The sequence below is a fragment of the Coregonus lavaretus genome, assembly GCF_964263955.1.
Source record: "Coregonus lavaretus genome assembly, contig: HAP1_SCAFFOLD_4300, whole genome shotgun sequence".
Classification (NCBI taxonomy): Eukaryota; Metazoa; Chordata; class Actinopteri; order Salmoniformes; family Salmonidae; genus Coregonus; species Coregonus lavaretus.
Window position 1 is genome coordinate 1 of NW_028160769.1, and position 25,734 is coordinate 25,734.

General features: G+C 42.8%; 1 protein-coding gene across 1 annotated transcript; it reads left to right on the forward strand.

The window, feature by feature from the left end:
• Positions 1-418: 418 nt before the first annotated feature.
• On the forward strand, positions 419-25,551 carry LOC311121461 (ninjurin-2-like). Its single transcript, XM_084195953.1, has 4 exons — positions 419-566; positions 20,218-20,351; positions 20,518-20,597; positions 23,908-25,551. Exons 1-4 carry the CDS (start codon positions 543-545, stop codon positions 24,054-24,056), a joined length of 387 nt encoding a protein of 128 aa, XP_084052079.1. The 5' UTR covers positions 419-542; the 3' UTR covers positions 24,057-25,551.
• The last annotated feature ends 183 nt before the right edge of the window (positions 25,552-25,734 follow it).

Consider the following 25,734-nt stretch of genomic DNA (forward strand, 5'->3'; position numbering starts at 1 on the left):
CTCCGACCCAATCTTCGGGCTACCCAAGAGGAAACGCCAGCAGGAGAGTGGGCGTCCTGGTGAGACTAAGGTGAAGGGGAAAACCGGCCATCTCTTACCTCCATTCTATTGGCCAAGTCACTTGATAATAAGATGGATGACCTCCGATCGCGGATTTGATATCAACGGGACTCTCGTAACTGCAATATTATCTGCTTTTCGGACAAGATTCCCTCCATGGCTATCCAACTCGATGGATTCTCCATTCACCAAACGGACAGGACATTGGATTCAGGGAAATCCAGAGGGGGAGGGGTATGCAGACTCTAGTGCAGTGGAAGTCTCAACCTATTGTTCACCTGTCTTGGAATACCTGATGGTCAAATGCCAAGACAACGCATGAGTGGCTTCGGGACAAGTCTCTGAATGTCCAATGTCCTTGAGTGGCCCAGCCAGAACCCGGACTTGAACCCGATCTAACATCTCTGGAGAGACCTGAACATTTCTGTGCAGCGACGCTCCCCATCCAACCTGGCAGAGCTTGAGAGGATCTGCAGAGAAGAATGGGAGAAACTCCCCAAATACAGGTGTGCCAAGCTTGTGGCGTCATACCCAAGAAGACTCGAGGCTGTAATCGCTGCCAAAGGTGCTTCAACAAAGTACTGAGTAAAGGGTCTGAATCCTTATGTAAATGTCATATGTCCCTTTTTTATTTTATTTTTTTGCCATGAAATTCTAAAAACCTGTTTTTGCTTTGTCATTATGGGGTATTGTGTGTAGATTGATGAAAAAAAAGCAATTAATCAATTTTAGAATAAGGCTGTAACGTAACAAAATGTGGAAAAAGTCAAGGGGTCTGAATACATTTCCGAATTAGCATTTTTCAGGCATCATGTTCAAATCATCTAGAAGTGGATGATTTAGACATGCTAATATACAGTAAGGTGAACTATCCCTTTAAGGTCAGATTGTCTCAGATGTTATTGATAACATGCAGTCAGTCTCATCAGTCCTTTCCTGTCCAGTAAACTCCCTCCTCCCTGGTCCCTGGCCAGAACAAAAGGATTGGCAGTAATGTTGTTTCCATACAGTCTCTCTATAGCCGTCTCTCTCTCTCTCTCTCTCTCTTCTGTGTGTCTCTCTCTCTCTCTCTCTCTCTCTCTCTCTCTCTCTCTCTCTTCTCTCTCTCTCTCTCTGTCTCTCTCTCTCTCTCTCTCTCTCTCTCTCTCTCTCTCTCTCTCTCTCTCTCTCTCTCTCTCTCTCTCTCTCTCTCTCTCCTCTCTCTCTCTCTCTCTCTCTCTCTCTCTCTCTCTCTCTCTCTCTCACGCACAGACAGACAGACACACACACTGTTTGCTGATGATCTGGTGCTTCTGTGATCTGGCCTACAGCAGCACCTAGATCTTCTGCACAGATTCTGTCAGACATGGGCCCTGACAATAAATCTCAGTAAGACAAAAATAATGGTGTTCCAAAAATGGTCCAGTTGCCAGGACCACAAATACAAAATTCCATCTAGACACTGTTGACCTAGAGCACACAAAAAACTATACATACCTCGGCCTAAACATCAGCGCCACAGGTATCTTCCACAAAGCTGTGAACGATCTGAGAGACAAGGCAAGGGGCCTTCTATGCCATTAAAAGGAACATACAATTCGACATACCAATTAAGATCTGGCTAAAAATACTTGAACCAGTTATAGAATCCATTGCCCTTTATGGTTGTGAGGTCTGGGGTCCGGTCACCAACCAAGAATTCACAAAATGGACTGCATGCAGAATTCTGCAAAAAATATCCCCTGTGTACAACGTAAAACACCAAATAATGCATGCAGAGCAGAATAATGCCGATACCCGCTAATTATCAAAATCCAGAAAAGAGCCGTTGAATTCTATAACCACTTAAAAGGAAGCGATTCCCAAACCTTCCATAACAAAGTCATCACCTACAGAGAGATGAACTTGGAGATGAGTCCCCTAAGCAAGCTGGTCCTGGGGCTCTGTTCACAAACACAAACAGACCCCACAGAGCTCCAGGACAGCAACACAATTAGACCAAACCAAATCATGAGAAAACAAAAAGAGAATTACTTGACACATTAGAAATAATTAACAAAAAAACTGAGCAAACTAGAATGCTATTTGGCCCTAAACAGAGAGTACACAGTGGCAGAATACCTGACCACTGTGACTGACCCAAACTTAAGGAACGCTTTGACTATGTACAGACTCAGTGAGCATAGCCTTGCTATTGAGAATGGCCGCCGTAGGCAGACCTGGCTCTCAAGAGAAGACAGGCTATGTGCACACTGCCCACAAAATGAGGTGGAAACTGAGCTGCACTTCCTAACCTCCTGCCAATTGTATGACCATATTAGAGACACATATTTCCCTCAGATTACACAGATCCACAAAGAATTCGAAAACAAATCCAATTTTGATAAACTCCCATATCTATTGGGTGAAATACCACAGTGGGCCTTCACAGCAGCAATATTTGTGACCTGTTGCCACAAGAAAAGGGCAACCAGTGAAGAACAAACACCATTGTAAATACAACCCATATTTATGTTTATTTATTTTCCCATTTGTACTTTAACTATTTGCACATTGTTACAACACTGTATATATACATAATATGACATTTGAAATGTCTTTATTCTTTTGGAACTTCTGAGTGTAATGTTTACTGTTAATATTTATTGTTTATTTCACTTTTGTTTATCATCTATTTCACTTGCTTTGGCCAGATAGAGAGACAGGAGGCTCAGGCCAGATAGAGAGACAGGAGGCTCAGGCCAGATAGAGAGACAGGAGGCTCAGGCCAGATAGACGGACAGGAGGCTCAGGCCAGATAGAGAGACAGGAGGCTCAGGCCAGATAGAGAGACATGAGTCTCAGGCCAGATAGAGAGACATGAGTCTCCCTAGATTATCATTACCTCCATCCTCCTATATAAAGCTACAAAGCTATTTAACCTACAGTTTTTTACAATCACTTTGGCACTCATTTCAGAACCTTGACGTAATTTTTCAAAACGCTAGACACAAAACTCAAAACGGTCATCACTTGTAACACAGGCTGTCCAATGTTCAAAACATTGCATTGTGCATTCATATCTTTAAAGAAATCTTGCACTTGCACAATCATTAGTTCAAAAAACAAATGTATTGTGAAATACCAATGAAACTTTAATTTAGATCACCCACACACAAGCAACCGATAGTTTCACTGTGTCATTGTTCGTACAATCATTAAATATTGTAGTACAAAATAGGTGATACATGTTTCATTATGGTACTACATGTAAATACATCCCTGTAAAAGTACTGCAGTAGTAGAGAGAATACTACAGACACAGTGGAATCATTGAACAAAATCTGAAATATATTGATGAAAAACAATACAGTACTGTAAAACATCAAATGCAGTGTTCCTCAACTTGCTTGCTTGTACTGTAAAAAGCAAAACATAGGAGTGATTACTGTACTTCTACATTTTCATCAACTCTGTCTTGTGGATTTGGCCACAGGTTCTCATCTACATCACAATGGATGTTTTCATTAGCCAAACATCTTGGAAAAAACCTTCGGGCATGGCGAATCCAGGCCTGACACTGGTCTGCCGTGATGTCATTGCATGCGTCATCCATGGCCTGGAGAAGAGTAACTTGTTCATGAGGGCCTATCATAAACCTTCCATCTCCATGTGGAGAAAAATTCCTCAATCGGGTTAAGGAAAGGAGAGTATGGGGGTAAATACAGGGTGGTAAATTGTGCATGGGCCTAAAACCATGCTTGCACCATATGAGCATGGTGGAACCTGACATTATCCCACACAATGACATGGGTCACGCCATCAGCTCTACAGACCTGATCGAGCTCATCAAGGAAGGTTACAAGGAGAGCTGCATTATATGATCCAATACGAGGTCTGCGTCCCACCACACCATCTTCTGATATAGCTGCACACATGGTAATGTTGGCCCCACGTTGTCCAGGTACTTGGATGGTTGCCCGCTGGCCAATGAAATTCCGACCTCTCCTCCTTGTCTTGGCCAGGTTAAAGCCTGCCTCATCCAAATATATGAATTTGTGATTGTTGTCATCAGCATCCAGCTCCATCACCCTCTAAAAATACATTTTGGAAAGAGATTTACTGATTACTGTACAATGTAGAATTATTAGGGAATTTTATTACAACAGCCATCTTGAAACTGAACATACAGTGAGGCAAAAAGGTATTTGATCCCCTGCTGATTTTGTACGTTTGCCCACTGACAAAGACATGATCAGTCTATAATTTTAATGGTAGGTTTATTTGAACAGTGAGAGACAGAATAACAACAAAGAAATCCAGAAAAACCCATGTCAAAAATGTTATAAATTGATTTGCATTTCAATGAGGGAAATAAGTATTTGACCCCTCTGCAAAACATGACTTAGTACTTGGTGGCAAAACCCTTTGTCCCACTCCTCTTTGCAGATCTTCTCCAAGTCATTAAGGTTTCGAGGCTGACGTTTGGCAGCTCGAACCTTCAGCTCCCTCCACATATTTTCTATGAGATTAAGGTCTGGAGACTGGCTAGGCCACTCCAGGACCTTAATGTGCTTCTTCAACTCCTTTGTTGCCTTGGCCGTGTGTTTTGGGTCATTGTCATGCTGGAATACCCATCCACAACCCATTTTCAATGCCCTGGCTGAGGGAAGGAGGTTCTCACCCATGATTTGACGGTACATGGCCCCGTCCATCGTCCCTTTGATGCGGTGAAGTTGTCCTGTCCCCTTAGCAGAAAAACACCCCCAAAGCATAATGTTTCCACCTCCATGTTTGACGGTGGGGATGGTGTTCTTGGGGTCATAGGCAGCATTCCTCCTCCTCCAAACACGGCGAGTTGAGTTGATGCCAAAGACCTCGGTTTTGGTCTCATCTGACCACAACACTTTCACCCAGTTCTCCTCTGAATCATTCAGATGTTCATTGGCAAACTTCAGACAGGCATGTATATGTGCTTTCTTGAGCAGGGGGACCTTGCGGGCGCTGCAGGATTTCAGTCCTTCACGGCGTAGTGTGTTACCAATTGTTTTCTTGGTGACTATGGTCCCAGCTGCCTTGAGATCATTGACAAGATCCTCCAGTGTAGTTCTGGGCTGATTCCTCACCATTCTCATGATCATTGCAACTCCACGAGGTGAGATTGTTGTCACCTTCTCACCATGCTGCTTGGCGATGGTCTTGTAGCCCATTCCAGCCTTGTGTAGGTCTACAATCTGGTCGCTGACATCCTTGGAGAGCTCTTTGGTCTTGGCCATGGTGGAGAGTTTGGAATCTGATTGATTGATTGCTTCTGTGGACAGGTGTCTTTTATACAGGTAACAAACTGAGATTAGGAGCACTCCCTTTAAGAGTGTGCTCCTAATCTCAGCTCGTTACCTGTATAAAAGACACCTGGGTGCCAGAAATCTTTCTGATTGAGAGGGGGTCAAATACTTATTTCCCTCATTAAAATGCAAATTAATTTATAACATTTTGGACATGTGTTTATCTGGATTTTTTTGTTGTTATTCTGTCTCTCACTGTTCAAATAAACCTACCATTAAAATTATAGACTGATCATTTCTTTGTCAGTGGGCAAACGTACAAAATCAGCAGGGGATCAAATACTTTTTTCCCTCACTGTACCTGAACATACTCAGTCCTCATTTGCTTCACTCTGTCTGCATTTCTTTCAAAAGGCACACGATATAGTTGTTTTAAACATTACAGTAAGAAGACACTTGGTCACATCACCTACTCTGTGATACACATTGGTGTGCAGTCATTTGACAATTGAGAGTAGCATAATGTTTAGTGCATGCTGACGACTTACCGGTGCGGAAAGTTCTGATTATTGAGGCCACGGTTGACCTTCTGAGGTTTGGTTGTATCATTGTAGCCGCCTCAGTCATTGTCATGCCATGATTTATGACATGGTCTACAACTATTGCTCGGATTTCATTGGACACTCTTTGCTGTTGCTGCCGCTGTCTTGGTCCGTGGCCTTGTCCTCTACCACGTTCCCCCACACCTCTCAAACGAGGCCCACGACCACCTCTCAGAAGGGGTGCTTGTCCCCTGCCATTCCTTTGACCAACACGTCTTCCTCGTCTTCCTCCCACCATTGCTTGACCTCTATTGTGACCTGGATCACCTGCCGGCTCCATGTTACAGTACGTATCGCTATGTTGTTGCAAGTGGATCCCAATCAATTCTTTATATACTCGTTCCACAATGTGAACTCAATCATCAGTAACGAGTTGGCAGAATTGGACAAGCAATTACAAGGGCCTGCATCCATACAGTGCAGTACTGTCAATACTGTAAATAGTCTGAAAAGGTGGTACATGGGACCATAGAAACGGTGTCTGATAAAGAATGATGATGAAATATTACATCCATAGATAATGTAGTCTAATTGGTTCATGCTCCACGCTAGTTGGTGACAATGAATCTCGTTATCTTGAAACTTTCATGATCTAAACATGGAATATTGTTTGTCTGTTTCCATACAACTATGCATTAAGAGTAATGCAACAGTTACTTATCATTTTGAGCAGTTGTATCAATTGATAGTTGGATAATTGTAATGAAATGTATAGACACTCATCTGAAATGTAATGTGTGAATTGCCTTTTGAAATAGTAGTACTTTGATGTTAAGTTGTGTCCTATTGAACAGGTGATTTTTGTTAAATGAACAAATGATCTTAGTTTTATGTGTATTGTATCCAAGCAATTGAAAAAAAGTGTTAGAGTTTTGAAAAATGTGCATTTTGATCATTGGTTGTGAGTTTTGTGTCTAGAGTTTTGAAAAATGACGTCAAGGTTCTGAAATTAGTGCCAAAGTGATTGTAAAAAACTGTAACACCAAGACCATGAAGTGTTCCACCCTGATCTTTAGTAATCTCTATTGGTACTGTTTCATCCCTGTTATCCAGACCTTAGTGTGGTGCTATTGGGTATTAAATCATAGTGTTGTAAATCTAACACATCTTCCTCTGTTTCTGTTCAGCCACTGGGCCCCAACATGTGGAGCCATGAAGGGTGTGTGTGTGTGTGTGTGTGTGTGCGGTGTGTGTGTGGTGTGTGCGTGTGCATGTGTGTGTGACTGTGTGACTGTGTGTGCTGTATGTGTGTGTGTGTGTGTATGTGTGTGTGTGTGAGCGAGCATGTGTGTGTTTGTGACTGTGTGTGTGTGTGTGTGTGTGTGTGTGTGTGTGTGTGTGAGTGTGTGTGTGTGTGTGTGAGAGCGAGCATGTGTGTGTTTGTGTCTGTGTGTGTGTGTGTGTGTGTGTGTGTGTGTGTATGTGTGTGTGTGTGTGTGTGTGTGTGTGTGTGTGTGTGTGTGTGTGTGTGTGTGTGTGTGTGTGTGTGTGTGTGTGTGTGTGTGTGTGTGTGTGTGTGTGTGTGTGTGTGTGTGAGGGGTCAACAGAGTTAAGACAGCTGCACTAAGGCCTCTGGGATGAAGTCAGTCTCCACACCCAGTCTCCATTTGGTACAGTTATAGACTTTTGCATGTTTTAACCTAAGTGTCATCTGTCACCACATAACTATGCAGTGAGGGGATGTTTTACTTTAGAAAACTCCTTGTTGTCATTCTATGTCCTCTGTTGCAGTAAACCATCATTAAAGATATAACAAGGTATTTCAGCGTTTTGTGGTGTTTGCAGTTCTGTAGTCCCAATGTTCTCTTACCTAATACTGGTGACTCTGTGTTACATGGGATGTACCCACCGTACGGTATTTCAGCTATTGCTCTGTTGTAGTTCACTCTTTTACGTAATACTGGAGGCTTTCTAACAGAACTGGTCTTTCTTGTAAAAAAAAGCTATTTGAGTGGGAGGACTTAGGGGTCAGCGAGTCAATTCTAAGGTGAAGTTTTGAACCTAATGCACTGACAAAATCTTGACACAGGTTTTTGTGTGCTTGTGTGTGTGAAGCAGAGAGGCACAGAGAGGTCTTGTTACAGACACCTCTGCCTAACATTTTTTGAAGTGCAGGATAAGATATCTCTCTGTCATCCTGCTGCTCACACTGTGGACACGGCCTTTACCCTTTCCTGTCTGTGTCTCTCTGTGTGTCTGTGTGTGTGTGTGTCTCGTGTCTCTGTGTGTGTGTGTGTGTCTGTGTGTGTCTCTCTGTGTGTGTGCACGCGTGTGCTTTGGGTACATGTGTGTACAGTGTGACAGTGAGGCCATGTCATATGAGACCATTCCAGCTGGACCAACCTCTTTGATCCAACCTTGTAAAACATCATTGAAAGTAATCTACTCTAATCTGCTCTGGTCTCAATACAAACACTGAAAGAACATCAGCCATACAAATCGAACGCAGGCTGTTGCACCATCGACAGATAAGGCTAGTAGCCATATTTGTATGTGTGTGTGTGTGTGTGTGTGTGTGTGTGTGTGTGTGTGTGTGTGTGTGTGTGTGTGTGTGTGTGTGTTCAACAGCGCTGGGATGTGATATGTCTTGGGTTGTCAACTGTTGAGGAGGTGTGAATGAATGCCTGCATGTTGCTAAGGAGTCTGGGAACATTCATGTAGCCTCTTCATATGTATATCAGTCTGTGTACAGTGTGTGTGTGTGTGTGTGTGTGTGTGTGTGTGTGTGTGTGTGTGTGTGTGTTAGACGTTACAAACCCTCATATGTGGAACTCATAATTGAGCTCATGTTTCTCTGTGGTTATTTGATCATCATAAGCACCAGTTGATGTGCAACTGTCTGCATTTTCCATTATCATCTCTCCCACACACTCTCTGCACTGGTATGTCATTTCACTTCATTTCCCCATGATGTGTTGTTGTGTGTGTGTGTGTGTGTGTGTGTGTGTGTGTGTGTGTCTGTGTGTGTGTGTGTGTGTGTGTGTGTGTGTGTGTGTGTGTGTGTGTGTGTGTGTGTGTGTGTGTGTGTGTGTGTGTGTGTGTATACACGTTTGTCTGTACATTTGCCAAATGCGTACATTATCTGTAAAGTGTTCCAAGATATGTTCTTACTGTGTGTGTGTGTGAGCACATGTATGTATGTACTGACGCGTGTGTACTGTGCTTCCCAAATGGCACCATATTCCCTATGTAGTGCACTACTTTTGACCAGGGCTCATACAGTATTGGTCTAAAGTAGTGCACTACATAGGGAATAGGGTGCCATTTGGGACACATACTGTGTGTGCATGGTGTTGCTGCCTGTATGCCTCTGTCACCCTTTCCACTCTGTGTCAACCACAATCCTCAGGTGGCATTCAGGACTGACATATCTATGTTATAAAGGCGCTCATTCAGGACTGATATATCTAGGTTATAAAAGAGGTCATTCAGCACTGATATATCTAGGTTATAAAAGAGGTCATTCAGGACTGACATATCTAGGTTATAAAGGCGCTCATTCAGGACTGATATATCTAGGTTATAAAAGAGGTCATTCAGCACTGATATATCTAGGTTATAAAAGAGGTCATCAGCACTGATATATCTAGGTTATAAAAGAGGTCATTCAGCACTGATATATCTAGGTTATAAAGGCGCTCCACAATGGGGTTGAGGTCAGGGCTCTGTGCAGGCCAGTCAAGTTCTTCCACACCGATCTTGGCAAACCATCTCCTTCTCTCTCTCTCTCTCTCCTTCTCTCTCTCTCTCTCTCTCTCTCTCTCTCTCTCTCTCTCTCTCTCTCTCTTCTCTCCTTCTCTCTCTCTCTCTCTCTCTCTCTCTCTCCTCTCTCGCTCTCTCTCTCCTCTCTCTCTCTCCTTCTCTCCTTCTCTCTCTCTCTCTCTCTCTCTCTCTCTCTCTCTCTCTCTCTCTCTCTCTCTCTCTTTCTCTGTCCTTTTCTCCCTCTTTTTCTCTACCTCTTACCTCCCCCTTCTCTCTCCTGTCCTCACTCTCCTACCATCACTTTCCTCTCTCCGTTGGCCAAGACACCCAACAATCAGGGATATGATTGGCTGAGAACCCTAGGGTGTGGGGTGAAATATAACCCTTGGAAATTATATTTGTGTTTGTATCTGTCGTTGGCATGGTAACATTGATAGTTATACTATGTGTTGCATGACATGTTCTTTCTGAATACTTACATATGTAGGATCTGAATTTGACCAGTTTCTCACAGCAGGAAAATAATCCTGCAGCAACAGGAAATGTAAATTGTGTGGATTATAATTAATGGACATTTTTGTAGGGGTGGGTAAGTTTTTTGTAAGGATAAATCAAGTCTGAAATTTGAAAGTGGAAATTACAAACTTTAGAATCCTTTGTAAACCTTGAATACAATACATTTGTGTATTTCCTGCTTAGCAGGACATTTCCTGCAACAACAGGGTGATCAAATTAAGATCCTGCATCTGTAGCAGTAAATCCTGTCATGTCAGGCAGATATGGTGATTTGATGAAGCTGTCACACATACCGTAGAGGCCTACATTTTTTCAGAGGTACAGTATTTGTCAGCATGGCACATGTCATGCATGAAACTTGTTTCTTCATGAAACATGGAGAAGCTTATGAACACTGGCAAAGTATAGTTTTCCCAGTGATAGTGATAGATAATTCATGTTTGAAACATAAAGTATAGTTTGTCCAGTGATAGTTCATGTTCTTATAGTAGTTTATGAGGACTGTTTTTGATCATATGTCCTGACCAGGAAACACTCTGGGACTATATCCTACTATTACACTCTTAGATAAAAGTTTTCCAAAAGGGTTTTTCGGCTGTCCCCATAGGAGAGCGCTTTTTGGTTCCAGGTAGAACCATTTTTGGTTCCAGGTAGAACCCTTTTGTGTTCCATGTAGAACCCTGTGTGGTACCCCTATGGGGCCAGCCAAAGAACACTTTTAGGTTCTAGATAGCACCTAGTGTAGGGCCTATAATGGTCAGGTCTCTTGGTCAGGTCACTTGGTCAGGTCACTTGCCAGGTCACTTGAATCTATAGCTGTTATCAGTGGTGTAAAGTACTTCAGTAAAAATACTTTAAAGTACTACTTTTTTAGGGTATCTGTACTTTACTATTTATATTTTGTATTACTTTTACTTTTACTTCACTACATTCCTAAAGAAAATAATGTACTTTTTACTCCATACATTTTCCCTGACACCCAAAAGTAGTCGTTACATTTTGAATGCTTAGCAGGACAGGAAGATGGTCAAATTCATGCACTTATCAAGAGAGCATCCCTGGTCATCCCTACTGCCTCTAATCTGGCGGACTCACTAAACACACATGCTTCGTTTGTAAATTATGTCAGTGTTGGAGCGTGCCCCTGGTTATCCGTAAATGTTTAAAAAATTCAAGAAAATGGTACCGTCTGGTTTGCTTAATATAAGGAATTTGAAATGATTTAGACTTTTACTTTTGATACATTTACATTTACATTTACATCATTTAGCAGACGCTCTTATCCAGAGTGACTTAAATATACTTAAGTATATTTTAGCAATTACATTTACTTTTGATACTTAAGTATATTTATACCCAAATACTTTTAGACTTTTACTCAAGTAGTATTTTACTGGGTGACTTTCACTTTTACTTGAGTCATTTTCTATTAAGGTATCTTTACTTTTACTCAAGTATAACAATTGGGTACTTTTTCCACCACTGGCTGTTATTTAAGCCTGACTCAGTCCTGTCCTGGAAGGGCGGTAGGAGGTTAGTTGGATCTATAGCTGTTATATAAGCCTGACTCAGTCCTATCCTGGAAGGGTAGTAGGAGGTTAGTTGGATCTATAGCTGTTATATAAGCCTGAGAGAGTAGAGTAGAGTAGGGCACTCCATCACACTGTGATAAGAGCCTCTAGTGTACTAAAATAGCATTGAACGAGAACACTGAAGTTCTCAACGGGATAGGGGTGCCGGGTAGTGTTGGGTAGTGTTGGGTAGTGTTGGGTAGTGTTGGGTAGTGTTGGGTAGTATTGGGTAGTGTTGGGTAGTGTTGGGTAGTGTTGGGTAGTGTTGGGTAGTGTTGGGTGGTGTTGGGTAGTGTTGGGTAGTGTTGGGTAGTGTTGGGTAGTGTTGGGTAGTATTGGGTAGTGTTGGGTAGTGTTGGGTAGTGTTGAGTAGTGTTGGGTAGTGTTGGGTAGTGTTGGGTAGTGTTGGGTAGTGTTCGGTAGTATTGGGTAGTGTTGGGTAGTGTTGAGTAGTGTTGGGTAGTGTTGGGTAGTATTGGGTAGTGTTGGGTAGTGTTGGGTAGTGTTGGGTAGTGTTGGGTGGTGTTGGGTAGTGTTGGGTAGTGTTGGGTAGTGTTGGGTAGTATTGGGTAGTGTTGGGTAGTGTTGGGTAGTGTTGGGTAGTATTGGGTAGTGTTGGGTAGTGTTGGGTAGTGTTGGGTAGTGTTGGGTAGTGTTGGGTGGGTGGAGCCTCTACTGGAGAGGCGTAAGGTGCTGAGGGACATTAGTCACATTGTTCTCTTCTCTTAACTCCTCCCCCCATCCATCAAAGGAGAGACGCACAAGTGACCAGTTCACACATTCCCCTCCAGCCTGTTCACTGTCTAACTAATTACAGTTTCAGAAGACAATTAGCTAGTCTTCTGTTGGTTACAGATTTGGGGTCAATTGCCAATAACTCAGTTCAATCAATGAATTTGAAAATGACTGCTGACTGACATTTGTCACATTTGTAAAAATGTTTTGTTCCCTTAAAGCTAGAATTCTTAGTTGCTACATCCATTTCTGGACTTATAAATTAATGATGTATACCCATTGAACATAACTTATAAATTAATGATATATACCTATTGAACATAACTTATAAAGTAATGATGTATACCCATTGAACATAACTTATACACAAGCATTTAGCTAAATATGTGTATGTGACCAATAAAATGTGATTTGTTTTGATGACATTCCTCATGAGCTTAGGTCAATTGTTGCACCCCATCAGATCCCAAAAATATACATTTGTTTTACTCCAATGTTTGTGAACATCGTACATGTAAACAAACACTGTATAGCCTCAAAACATGATTACAATTATACATTTTATCATGGATGGTCAGTCATTGCACCTATAGCTCTGTCTTTAATTTGAGAGTGGTTACATTTCTCCAGCCCCATCCGTTAGCTTTTTAGCTAAACATGGGCGGGGAGAATGCTTTGCTATTGTTCCAATTAAGGATTCTAGCTTTAACCTCCCCTCACCCCTCAAAGGAAAACCACACAAGTTCCCTCCAGGCCCCCGCCTGTTTACTCATGTCAGACTATCTAATTACAGTTTCAGAAGAACAATTTGCTAGTCTTTTGTTAGTTACATAGTATAAGGTAGGGGTCAATTAACTCAGTTCAGTCATAAGGTAGGGGTCAATTAACTCAGTTCAGTCAATCCTTGAATTGGAAAACAGAAGTAAAACAGAAGAAAGCAAGACAAAACTGAGGGGAGAATGTGAGTGAGTCATTACTGTCATTTGAGTGGGCCACTCCGGCCCACTCCTAGCCTGTTCCCATTCGCCATTGGCCAGGGGAGCAGCCAATGAGCAGTAAGGGGAGATGTTTTACTTCCTGTGGGCTGGTATACGGCCCCCTTTGAGGGATATTCCTGACCTCTCCCGTGGTGTTTATTTTAAAAGAGAGAAATAATCCTGCTTGTTAACTAAAACAGCACCGCAGTGTGTGTGGTATAACTCGACCTGAGCCTGTGTGTGTGTGTGTGTGTGTGTGTGTGGTTACTAGACGTGAGCCTGGTGCAGGGAAAGACAGGGCTACAGACTTTCACCAAAACAACAGTCCTATATATATGTATCCACAGGTACATATAAATACATACATTAAATAACGTCTGGGCTTTCAGGGTTTATTGTTATTGAGGGAGGGAGGGAGGGAGGGAGGGAGGGAGGGAGGGAGGGAGGGAGGGAGGGAGGAAGGAAGGGGGGGAGGGTAGGTGGGAGAAAGAGAGAGAGAGGAAGAGGGAGAGAGAGAGAGAGAGAGCGAGAGACAGACAGACAGTCTCTGTCTGTCAGAGAGAGAGAGAGAGAGAGAGAGAGAGAGAGAGAGAGAGCAAGTAAGAAACAAGTTAGCAAGAAAGAGAGAGAGCAAAAACTGGAGAAAATGTGAGAAAACGAGGGAGCGAAAAAGAGATATGAGTGTATATTCTGGCAGCTCTCCCTGTAAGTAATGTAAAGAGATATGAGTGTATATTCTGGCAGCTCTCCCTGTAAGTAATATAAAGAGATATGAGTGTATATTCTGGCAGCTCTCCCTGTAAGTAATGTAAAGAGATATGAGTGTATATTCTGGCAGCTCTCCCTGTAAGTAATGTAAAGAGATATGAGTGTATATTCTGGCAGCTCTCCCTGTAAGTAATGTAAAGAGATATGAGTGTATATTCTGGCAGCTCTCCCTGTAAGTAATGTAAGTAAGGGCTGACTGTAGCAGTCTCCGAGGAGAGGACATGTGAACCAGTCGCAGTATACAGTATATACATTCCTCCTCTCCTATACGCCCTCCCTCCCTCAGCACGTGGTGGGACATGAGATCAGTGTTATGAAAGACATAGAGTTCTAGGAACGCAGATATCAGTTCCAAGAGATCAGGGAAGGACATAGGAGGAACACCAACCGAGCGGTGCAGTAAAGATCAATCCTACGCCAATTTGTATTACCCGTGACTGTATATTGGTCAGGTCGTTATTGTAAAAGAGAATGTTTTCTCAATTACTTTACCAAAACTAAAGTTTAGAATTCTTCAAATGACTTACAACTTGTTGATTTTCTCTTCAGTACACTTGAGAGAAAAAGTAATCTGAAAGTTTCAAGTTTCAACGTTTATTCGCCAGGTACACAGGACGCAACAGGTGTAAAACAGTACAGTGAAATTCTTACCTTGAGAGCTCTTTCCCAACAACGCAGTGATAATAATAACAGAGAATACATGTTTTAAAACAAGTTGTACGATACAGGTTGAAGAAGCATGAGAGTAACACCAAGATGTTGTCTGTATCAAGTTGGGTTCACAGATCATAGGGTCTTACAGGAGGCATGTATAGGTTTAAAGAGGGGCTGAAATGGCCACTTTCATCATCATTTTCTCAAAAATGTTTTGTGATACAAATGTAAAAAGCACGTCAAACATCCTTCCTCCCAATGAAGTTTATATGTGAGAATTGCCAGAACAATTTCAGATACCAAAAATATTTCTCACCTACTCTGGCGTGGAATCGCCCACAAAGGAGTTGCTGACAGACAGATGACAGCGTTATGACAGACTTACAGTTTGAGGAATACGTACATCATTTCCAAGAGATCAGGGAAGGGACTAAGATCATAGCAGGAATAGCAACAGTACAAAGCAGTACACCATTTATAACCACAGCTCAAACTATAACAACAACAACAACCCCCCTCTTCAGAGGACAACTTTATTACTATGATTGTTTACTTACAACTTTCCCCTTTTCTCCTCAGTAGAAGAGGGGGTACCATTTGAGAGAAAGTGGTTCCAGTTCGAGGAATATGTACGTCATTTCCAAGAAACCAGGGAGAGAAGAGAACATAGGAAAAACACCAACAATTTAGCACTGTACAGTACCCAGACCCTCCCCTTAGCAGGACAACTTTATCACTGTACAATGTAGCACCCCCCAAACCTTCCCCTTAGCAGGACACCTTTATTACTGTACAATGTCGCACCACCCAAACCTTCCCCTTAGCAGGACACCTTTATTACTGTACAATGTAGCACCCCCCAAACCTTCCCCTTAGCAGGACACCTTTATTACTGTACAATGTAGCACCCCCCAAACCCTCCCCTTAGCAGGACACCTTTATTACTGTACAATGTAGCACCCCCCAAACCTTCCCCTTAGCAGGACACCTTTATTACTGTACAATGTAGCACCCCCCAAACCTTCCCCTTAGCAGGACACCTTTATTACTGTACAATGTAGCACCCCCCAAACCTTCCCCTTAGCAGGACACCTTTATTACTGTACAATGTCGCACCCCCCAAACCTTCCCCTTAGCAGGACACCTTTATTACTGTACAATGTAGCACCCCCCCAAACCTTCCCCTTAGCAGGACACCTTTATTACTGTACAATGTAGCACCCCCAAACCTTCCCCTTAGCAGGACACCTTTATTACTGTACAATGTAGCACCCCCCAAACCTTCCCCTTAGCAGGACACCTTTATTACTAGCTACAACTATCTACTATGACTGGCTATATACACTACATATTTTGACATCTCTCTTTAGTACAGCTGTACACCATTTGAAAGTGTGGATCTGAAGAGAAATACACAGGAGTTCAGGTGTGAGTAGAAGCTATATACAATAGAAATATAAAATAAGTTACCTTTTGTAGTGAGGGAACCTCTTTTTTTGCAGGTAAAGGCAGTGGAAACTATCCCTTAAATGAATATGAGCTAGCTAAACAGAACAAACAGGTCTGGAATCAGGCAACACAACCTGTAACCATCAGTATAATGTCCTGGTGGAGATGTTTATTGTGATATCTTTGTTATGAGGGGAGCAACAGTCTCCTGATGGGTTAGAGGATATCTTTGTTTGCATGCTTCTCTTCTTGTTGCTAGATATGTCATAACAACTACAGCTGATCCTCTCCACACCGCTCTCGTTGCTCAACATAGCGGAAACACACACACGTGCACGAGAGCATGCAGGAACGGGGCGTGCAAGACGCGTGCACACACACACAAACACACACGCACACGCACACGCACACGCACACACACACTTTACTTCTCAAACAGAAAAGTTGGCTCCATGCAGTCTGAGTAAATGGAAATGGCCCATTAACTTAGATATGAAAGCAATTTACAATGAAAAATCTATAAAACAATTGTTTCAACTACCAAATAATTACACATTACAATTTCAAATCATCATTCATCATAAATCAAATCTCCAGTCATGGTCAGTGCTGTCCTCTATTGGTCATTTACTGCTATTACAAGTAAAGCTGTCTTTTAGAAAAACACTCAGCATAGCAGTTTGTTCATAATGCCCCGTTATGTTGATAACTACAACTATATTCCCTCTCCTTCTCTGTACTTCTCCTCTATAGCAACATTAGTGGATTAGGTTACATGCTTGGTCTCTCCTCACATACAGTGAGGGGAAAGAAGTATTTGATCCCCTGCTGATTTTGTACGTTTGCCCACTGACAAAGACATGATCAGTCTATCATTTTAATGGTAGGTTTATTTGAACAGTGAGAGACAGAATAACAACAAAAAAATCCAGAAAAACGCATTTCAAAAATATTATAAATTGATTTGCATTTTAATGAGGGAAATAAGTATTTAACCCCTTCTCAATCAGAAAGATTTCTGGCCCCCAGGTGTCTTTTATACAGGTAACGAGCTGAGATTAGGAGCACACTCTTAAAGGGAGTGCTCCTAATCTCAGCTTGTTACCTGTATCCACAGAAGCAATCAATCAATCAGATTCCAAACTCTCCACCATGGCCAAGACCAAAGAGCTCTCTAGGGATGTCAGGGACAAGACTGTAGACCTACACAAGGCTGGAATGGGCTACAAGACCATCGCCAAGCAGCTTGGTGAGAAGGTGACAACAGTTGGTGCGATTATTCGCAAATGGAAGAAACACAAAAGAACTGTCAATCTCCCTTGGCCTGGGGCTCCATGCAAGAGGAATCAGCCCAGAACTACATGGTAGGATCTTGTCAATGATCTCAAGGCAGCTGGGACCATAGTCACCAAGAAAACAATTGGTAACACACTACGCCGTGAAGGACTGAAATGCTGCAGCGCCCGCAAGGTCCCCCTGCTCAAGAAAGCACATATACAGGGCCGTCTGAAGTTTGCCAATGAACATCTGAATGATTCAGAGGAGAACTGGATGAAAGTGTTGTGGTCAGATGAGACCAAAATTGAGCTCTTTGGCATCAACTCAACACGCCATGTTCGGAGGAGGAGGAATGCTGACTATGACCCCAAGAACACCATCCCCACCGTCAAACATGGAGGTGGAAACATTATGCTTTGGGGGTGTTTTTCTGCTAAGGGGACAGGACAACTTCACCGCATCAAAGGGACGATGGACGGGGCCATGTACCGTCAAATCTTGATGAGAACCTCCTTCCCTCAGCCAGGGCATTGAAAATGGGTCGTGGATGGGTATTCCAGCATGACAATGACCCAAAACACACGGCCAAGGCAACAAAGGACTGGCTCAAGAAGAAGCACTTTAAGGTCCTGGAGTGGCCTAGCCAGTCTCCAGACCTTAATCCCATAGAAAATCTGTGGAGGGAGCTGAAGGTTTGAGTTGCCAAACGTCAGCCTCGAAACCTTAATGACTTGGAGAAGATCTGCAAAGAGGAGTGGAACAAAATCCCTCCTGAGATGTGTGCAAACCTGCTTGCCAACTACAAGAAACGTCTGACCTCTGTGATTGCCAACAAGGGTTTTGCCACCAAGTATGTTTTGTAGAGGGGTCAAATACATATTTCCCTCATTAAAATGCAAGTCAATTTATAACATTTTTGACATGCGTCTTTCTGGATTTTGTTGTTGTTATTCTGTCTCTCACTGTTCAAATAAACCTACCATTAAAATTATAGACTGATCATTTCTTTGTCAGTGGGCAAACATACAAAATCAGCAGGGGATTAAATACTTTTTTCCCTCACTGTATGTCTTGCTAACACACTACTGAAATAGCTGCTTTGTGGAAGCTAGGGGGCCTGCTGTACACACACACACTCACACACACACACACACACACCCTGTGTGGGTGAACTAGACCCAATGGGGTATAGTGCTGGTCTGGTGGAGTCTGATGGTCTACTGGTCTGGTCTGGTCTGATGGTCTACTGGTCTGGTCTGGTGGAGTCTGATGGTCTACTGGTCTGGTCTACTGGTCTGGTCTGGTGGAGTCTGATGATCTACTGGTCTGGTCTGGTCTGATGGTCTACTGGTCTGGTCTGGTGGAGTCTGATGGTCTACTGGTCTGGTCTACTGGTCTGGTCTGGTGGAGTCTGATGGTCTACTGGTCTGGTCTGGTCTGATGGTCTACTGGTCTGGTCTGGTCTGGTCTGGTGGAGTCTGATGGTCTACTGGTCTGGTCTGGTGGAGTCTGATGGTCTACTGGTCTGGTCTACTGGTCTGGTCTGGTGGAGTCTGATGGTCTACTGGTCTGGTGGAGTCTGATGGTCTACTGGTCTGGTCTGGTCTGATGGTCTACTGGTCTGGTCTACTGGTCTGGTCTGGTGGAGTCTGATGGTCTACTGGTCTGGTGGAGTCTGATGGTCTACTGGTCTGGTCTGGTGGAGTCTGATGGTCTACTGGTCTGGTCTGGTCTACTGGTCTGGTCTGGTGGAGTCTGATGGTCTACTAGTCTGTCTGCTGCAGCTGGGATCAGGTTTCAACCATCTGATCTCCCCTGAGCCACAGAGCAAACACACACACACACAGCATGTACACAATGATGTACACACTCTAACACACACACACACAGCATGTACACCATGATGTACACACTCTAACACACACAGAGCCTTCAGAAAGGATTCATACCCCTTGACTTATTCCACATTTTGTTGTGTTACAGCCTGAATTCAACATTTTTTCACCCATCTACACACAATACCCCATAATGACAAAGTGAAAATATGTTTTTAGAAATGTTTGCAAAGTTATTGAAAATATCTCATTTACATAAGTATTCACACCCCTGAATCATCTTTGGCAGCGATTACAGCTGTGAGTCTTTCTGGGTAAGTCTCTAAGAGCTTTCCACACCTGGATTGTGTTACAGTGTAGTCCCCTCCCCTCACCACTGTTTCCAAAGTTTTATTGTATTTGCTGCCATCTACTGTTCAAAGGGGAGAGACAACTAGTGGGTAGAGGATTTTACGCACCCCTCCCTCCCTCCCTCCCTCCTTCCCTCCCTCCCTCCCTCCCTCCCTCCCTCCCTCCCTCCTTCCCTCCCTCCCTCCCTCCCTTCCTCCCTCCCTCCCTCCCTCCCTCCCTCCCTCCCTCCCTCCCTCCCTCCCTCCCTCAGGGTGGTGACTCTAGTCTCAACCTGAACCACTATGCCACTAAGAATACCGTAGCAGAGAGATTATTAGACGTGTCCTTACTCATGTCTAATACTCATGGCTAATACTCATGTCTAATACTCATGGCTAATACTCATGTCTAATACTCGTGTCTAATACTCATGGCTAATACTCATGGCTAATACTCATGGCTAATACTCTCTCTTTCTCTCTCTCTCTCTCTCTCAGGGTGGTAACACTAGTCTGAATCTGAACCATTATGCCACTAAGAAGACGGTAGCAGGGAGCATGTTAGACGTGGCCCTGCTGATGGCCAACGCTGCCCAGCTGAAGGCCGTCCTGGAGCAGGGGCCAGACTTCAGGTATTTTGATTACATTTGATTTTATTTGACTATTTAAAACACAACTGGATACTTGTGTGTAAAATAATTGTAAAAATAAAGTTTCCCGACTTACTGTATTTCCATTGTAGTCGTCTGGCTTTGGCCACTAGGCAGGATAAGTCTAAGAGATCATCCATCATTACAGGTACTACATCACCGTCCTGGTCCTCATCGGGTCTTCACTGCTCTTCCAGGTGCTGGCTGGGATACTGTTTGTCGCCATGGGTGAGTCTGGAATTGTAAAGTCAGTAAAGTGTCATTATAGTAAAACAGCCGGACTGTAAGATGTCCATGCGAGGGGCAACATAAGCACACAGTCCATTTCACATTTTCAAACAAAGTGTGTTGTAAACTGTTTATTACTGACCTATAAACAATAATCTCAATCTCTAAAGCGCTTATAAACCCTTTATAGCATCAGTGGCGTGTATCCATGGATGCCAAGGGAAGACAGGCTTCCCCAAATAGTTGACCAATCTTACCAGAGAAATCATCAGAGCGAGGGAAACAGCGCCCCTCTGTCTCAGTATGTGTAGCCCATGTATCTGATGCTGTCTGGAACAAAAGAGTATGACATGTTGCTGCGGTAGCATTTGATTGATTGATGCCAGCAAGCATTTGGCCTCCCTTGAGGGATTTGGCTTCACATCAATCAAATCACATCCTATGCAAAACGTCATCATTGTCAGAAAAACGTGTCTGTTTTTAATTAATAATTACTTGCATGCGCATGCAAGCGTACACACACACACACACACACTCACACAGAAATCAGTCCCATGGACAGCCACATGATATTTAGCAACATTGATTAGACTGAATTGTTTTTGGTATCTTTAAGTTTGTTTTCAGTGTATTAAACTAAGCATATATTGTTATTGTTGATTTGAAATGAAATTCTGGTGGAATAGCGGAGGCAGTTCTCCTGTTGTCTTTGGCTGACTTGCGGTAACTCCGTAGCTCTAAATCAGTAGTTTAGTAAACTGCCGAAAACATTAACTTGCTTGACCGTGCTGCAGGTCATATACGGTGGGGGAAAAAAGTATTTAGTCAGCCACCAATTGTGCAAGTTCTCCCACTTAAAAAGATGAGAGAGGCCTGTAATTTTCATCATAGGTACACGTCAACTATGGCAGACAAATTGAGGAAAAAAAAGACCTGTAACTTCTTCTTTAAGAGGCTCCTCTGTCCTCCACTTGTTACCTGTATTAATGGCACCTGTTTGAACTTGTTATCAGTATAAAAGACACCTGTCCACAACCTCAAACAGTCACACTCCAAACTCCACTATGGCCAAGACCAAAGAGCTGTCAAAGGACACCAGAAACAAAATTGTAGACCTGCACCAGGCTGGGAAGACTGAATCTGCAATAGGTAAGCAGCTTGGTTTGAAGAAATCAACTGTGGGAGCAATTATTAGGAAATGGAAGACATACAAGACCACTGATAATCTCCCTCGATCTGGGGCTCCACGCAAGATCTCACCCCGTGGGGTCAAAATGATCACAAGAACGGTGAGCAAAAATCCCAGAACCACACGGGGGGACCTAGTGAATGACCTGCAGAGAGCTGGGACCAAAGTAACAAAGCCTACCATCAGTAACACACTACGCCGCCAGGGACTCAAATCCTGCAGTGCCAGACGTGTCCCCCTGCTTAAGCCAATACATGTCCAGGCCCGTCTGAAGTTTGCTAGAGTGCATTTGGATGATCCAGAAGAGGATTGGGAGAATGTCATATGGTCAGATGAAACCAAAATAGAACTTTTTGGTAAAAACTCAACTCGTCGTGTTTGGAGGACAAAGAATGCTGAGTTGCATCCAAAGAACACCATACCTACTGTGAAGCATGGAGGTGGAAACATCATGCTTTGGGGCTGTTTTTCTGCAAAGGGACCAGGACGACTGATCCGTGTAAAGGAAAGAATGAATGGGGCCATGTATCATGAGATTTTGAGTGAAAACCGCCTTCCATCAGCAAGGGCATTGAAGATGAAACGTGACTGGGTCTTTCAGCATGACAATGATCCCAAACACACCGCCCGGGCAACGAAGGAGTGGCTTCGTAAGAAGCATTTCAAGGTCATGGAGTGGCCTAGCCAGTCTCCAGATCTCAACCCCATAGAAAATCTTTGGAGGGAGTTGAAAGTCTGTGTTGCCCAGCGACAGCCCCAAAACATCACTGCTCTAGAGGAGATCTGCATGGAGGAATGGGCCAAAATACCAGCAACAGTGTGTGAAAACCTTGTGAAGACTTACAGAAAACGTTTGACCTGTGTCATTGCCAACAAAGGGTATATAACAAAGTATTGAGAAACTTTTGTAATTGACCAAATACTTATTTTCCACCATAATTTGCAAATAAATTCATTCAAAATCCTACAATGTGATTTTCTGGATTTTTTTCCCTCATTTTGTCTGTCATAGTTGACGTGTACCAATGATGATAATTACAGGCCTCTCTCATCTTTTTAAGTGGGAGAACTTGCACAATTGGTGGCTGACTAAATACTTTTTTTCCCCACTGTACAGTGCCTTGCAAAAGTATTCATCCCCCTTGGCGTTTTTCCTATTTTGTTGCATTACAACCTGTAAAAATTTTTTTTTTGGGATTTCATGTAATGGACATACACAAAATAGTACAAATTGGTGAAGTGAAATGAAAAAAATAACTTATTTCACCCTCCAGCAGGACAATGACCCTAAGCATACTGCTAAAGCAACACTCGAGTGGTTTAAGGGGAAACATTTAAATGTCTTAGAATGGCCTAGTCAAAGCCCAGACCTCAATCCAATTGAGAATCTGTGGTATGACTTAAAGATTGCTGTACACCAGCAGAACCCATTCAACTTGAAGGAGCTGGAGCAGTTTTGCCTTGAAGAATGGGCAACAATCCCAGTGGCTAGATGTGCCAAGCTTATAGAGACATACCCCAAGAGACTTGCAGCTGTAATTGCTGCAAAAGGTGGCTCTACAAAGTATTGACTTTGGGGAGGTGAATAGTTATGCACGCTCAAGTTTTCTGTTTTATTTGTCTTATTTCTTGTTTATTTCACAATAAAAAACATTTTGCATCTTCAAAAGTGGTAGGCATGTTGTGAAAATCAAATGATACAAACCCCCAAAAAATCATTTTAATTCCAGGTTGTAAGGCAACAAAAGAGGAAAAATGCCAAGGGGGGTGAATACTTTCGCAAGCCACTGTAACTGTTTGTTCCATGCAATATTTGCTTTGTGGACTTCACCTGACAGATGTTGCTCTCCGGTTTTGTGATGAAACAAACGTATGTGTAGTTGAATTTATTCCGCCACTGTGTGACTGTTGTTTTTTGGTTGTCACGGCCTTATTGTATATCACTGTGGAGTAGGAACTAATGGGTTATAGAGCAAACAACGCAATTATCACAACATAGGTTGTAATATGGCTTTTTTACTGGCTTGGCTTGGCTTCCTCATTAATATTATCCACGCACCACTGCTGTATAGCATCAAGTCTCACCTCAGGGACAACACTACTTGTCTCTGTGTGTTCCAGCTCGTAAGGACCTGAACAACGTAGCCAACCAGAGGAAGCTGGACATAATGAACAACGTGGCCACCGGCCTTGTCTTCATCACCACCATCATCAACATCTTCATCACCGCATTTGGAGTACAGAAAACTGGCCTGTACCCCAAAACCTAGACAGAAGGCTTGCCTGTACCCCAAAACCTAGACAGAAGGCTTGCCTGTACCCCAAAACCTAGACAGAAGGCTTGACTGTACCCCAAAACCTAGACTGAAGACTGCCCTGTACCCCAAAACCTAGACTGAAGACTTGCCTGTACCCCAAAACCTAGACTGAAGACTGGACTGTACCCCAAAACCTAGACTGAAGACTTGCCTGTACCCCAAAACCTAGACTGAAGACTGCCCTGTACCCCAAAACCTAGACAGAAGGCTTGCCTGTACCCCAAAACCTATACGGTATACTGGACTGTACCCCAACACCTAGACTGAAGACTTGCCTGTACCCCAAAACCTAGACAGAAGGCTTGCCTGTACCCCAAAACCTAGACAGAAGGCTTGACTGTACCCCAAAACCTAGACTGAAGACTGCCCTGTACCCCAAAACCTAGACTGAAGACTTGCCTGTACCCCAAAACCTAGACTGAAGACTGCCCTGTACCCCAAAACCTAGACTGAAGACTGCACTGTACCCCAAAACCTAGACTGAAGACTGCCCTGTACCCCAAAACCTAGACTGAAGACTGGCCTGTACCCCAAAACCTAGACTGAAGACTTCCCTGTACCCCAAAACCCAGAATGAAGACTGACCTGTAACCCAAAACCTAAACAGAAGACTGACTTGTACCCCAAAACCTAGACAGACTACTGACCTGTACCCCAAAACCTAGAGTGATATACTTCAGAGATATATCTTTTAAAACACGGTTGAGAAACGACAATACAGATGTACTATTGTTTTTTATTGTCACTTTTTAATCAGAAGAGATTTGTAAAAGGAAGATATTAATAATTGTATATGTCAAAAAGTAGATTTGTCTTATTCTAATGTGTAGAGCTCAGAAAATGTGCTTGGGCTACAGACTCTCTAGACAAACGGGTTGCCAATGTTCCAGCATGTCCTGGGTCTGGGATTTCCGAGAATGGCTACAGTTAAAGGGTATTCAAATAATATAAGGGGAAACAGTGACTACTAGTGGTCTTTATTTTACTAATAAAGAGTGATACTCAATGTATCCAAAGTGTATCTCTAATGCAATAAACTCCATACAACAACTGTGTCTTGGTCAAATGTTCTGTTATGTGAGTCCTTAGACATGTGATACTGAATAAAGGTGCTTAGAAATGATAAGTAATAGGGTTAGGGAGTAAATGTTGACATGTAAATCAGTTACATGTAATCTGATTACAAAAAAACTGTAACTGTAATCAGTTATGTTACCAGCAAAAACATTGTAATCAGATTACAGATACTTTTGAAAAACGAGATGATTACTTCTTGGATTACTTTAAAATAATTTAGATAATGTATTTTTTTGAAAACATCCAATGACAGCTTTCTGTTTTCTCAATGACATTCAATTAAGCATTGAAAAAAGGAGCAAGTTTAAAGGTCCAATGCAGCTGTTTTTATCTCAATATCAAATCATTTCTGACTAACAATTAAGTACCTTATTGTGTTTTCAATTAAAATGGTCAGGCAGGCCAAAACTCCATCCCACCAAAATAGGCTGAAATTTCAGGTGTTCTTTTCAAACAGCTCTTACACTAAATGGCATTATCATCATTTTCACTATTTCAAAGTATTATTCCAACCTCATAGTGTGGAAATATAAACAGAGTGTATAAACATTAG

Bases quoted from the DNA above. Each gene is read 5' to 3' on its own strand.
- LOC311121461 (XM_084195953.1), top strand. From the start codon at position 543: ATGGGAGAAACTCCCCAAATACAG. The intron at 20,352-20,517 runs GTATTTTGATTA...CCATCATTACAG, and splicing joins GAGCAGGGGCCAGACTTCAG to GTACTACATCACCGTCCTGG. The intron at 20,598-23,907 runs GTGAGTCTGGAA...TGTGTGTTCCAG, and splicing joins GATACTGTTTGTCGCCATGG to CTCGTAAGGACCTGAACAAC.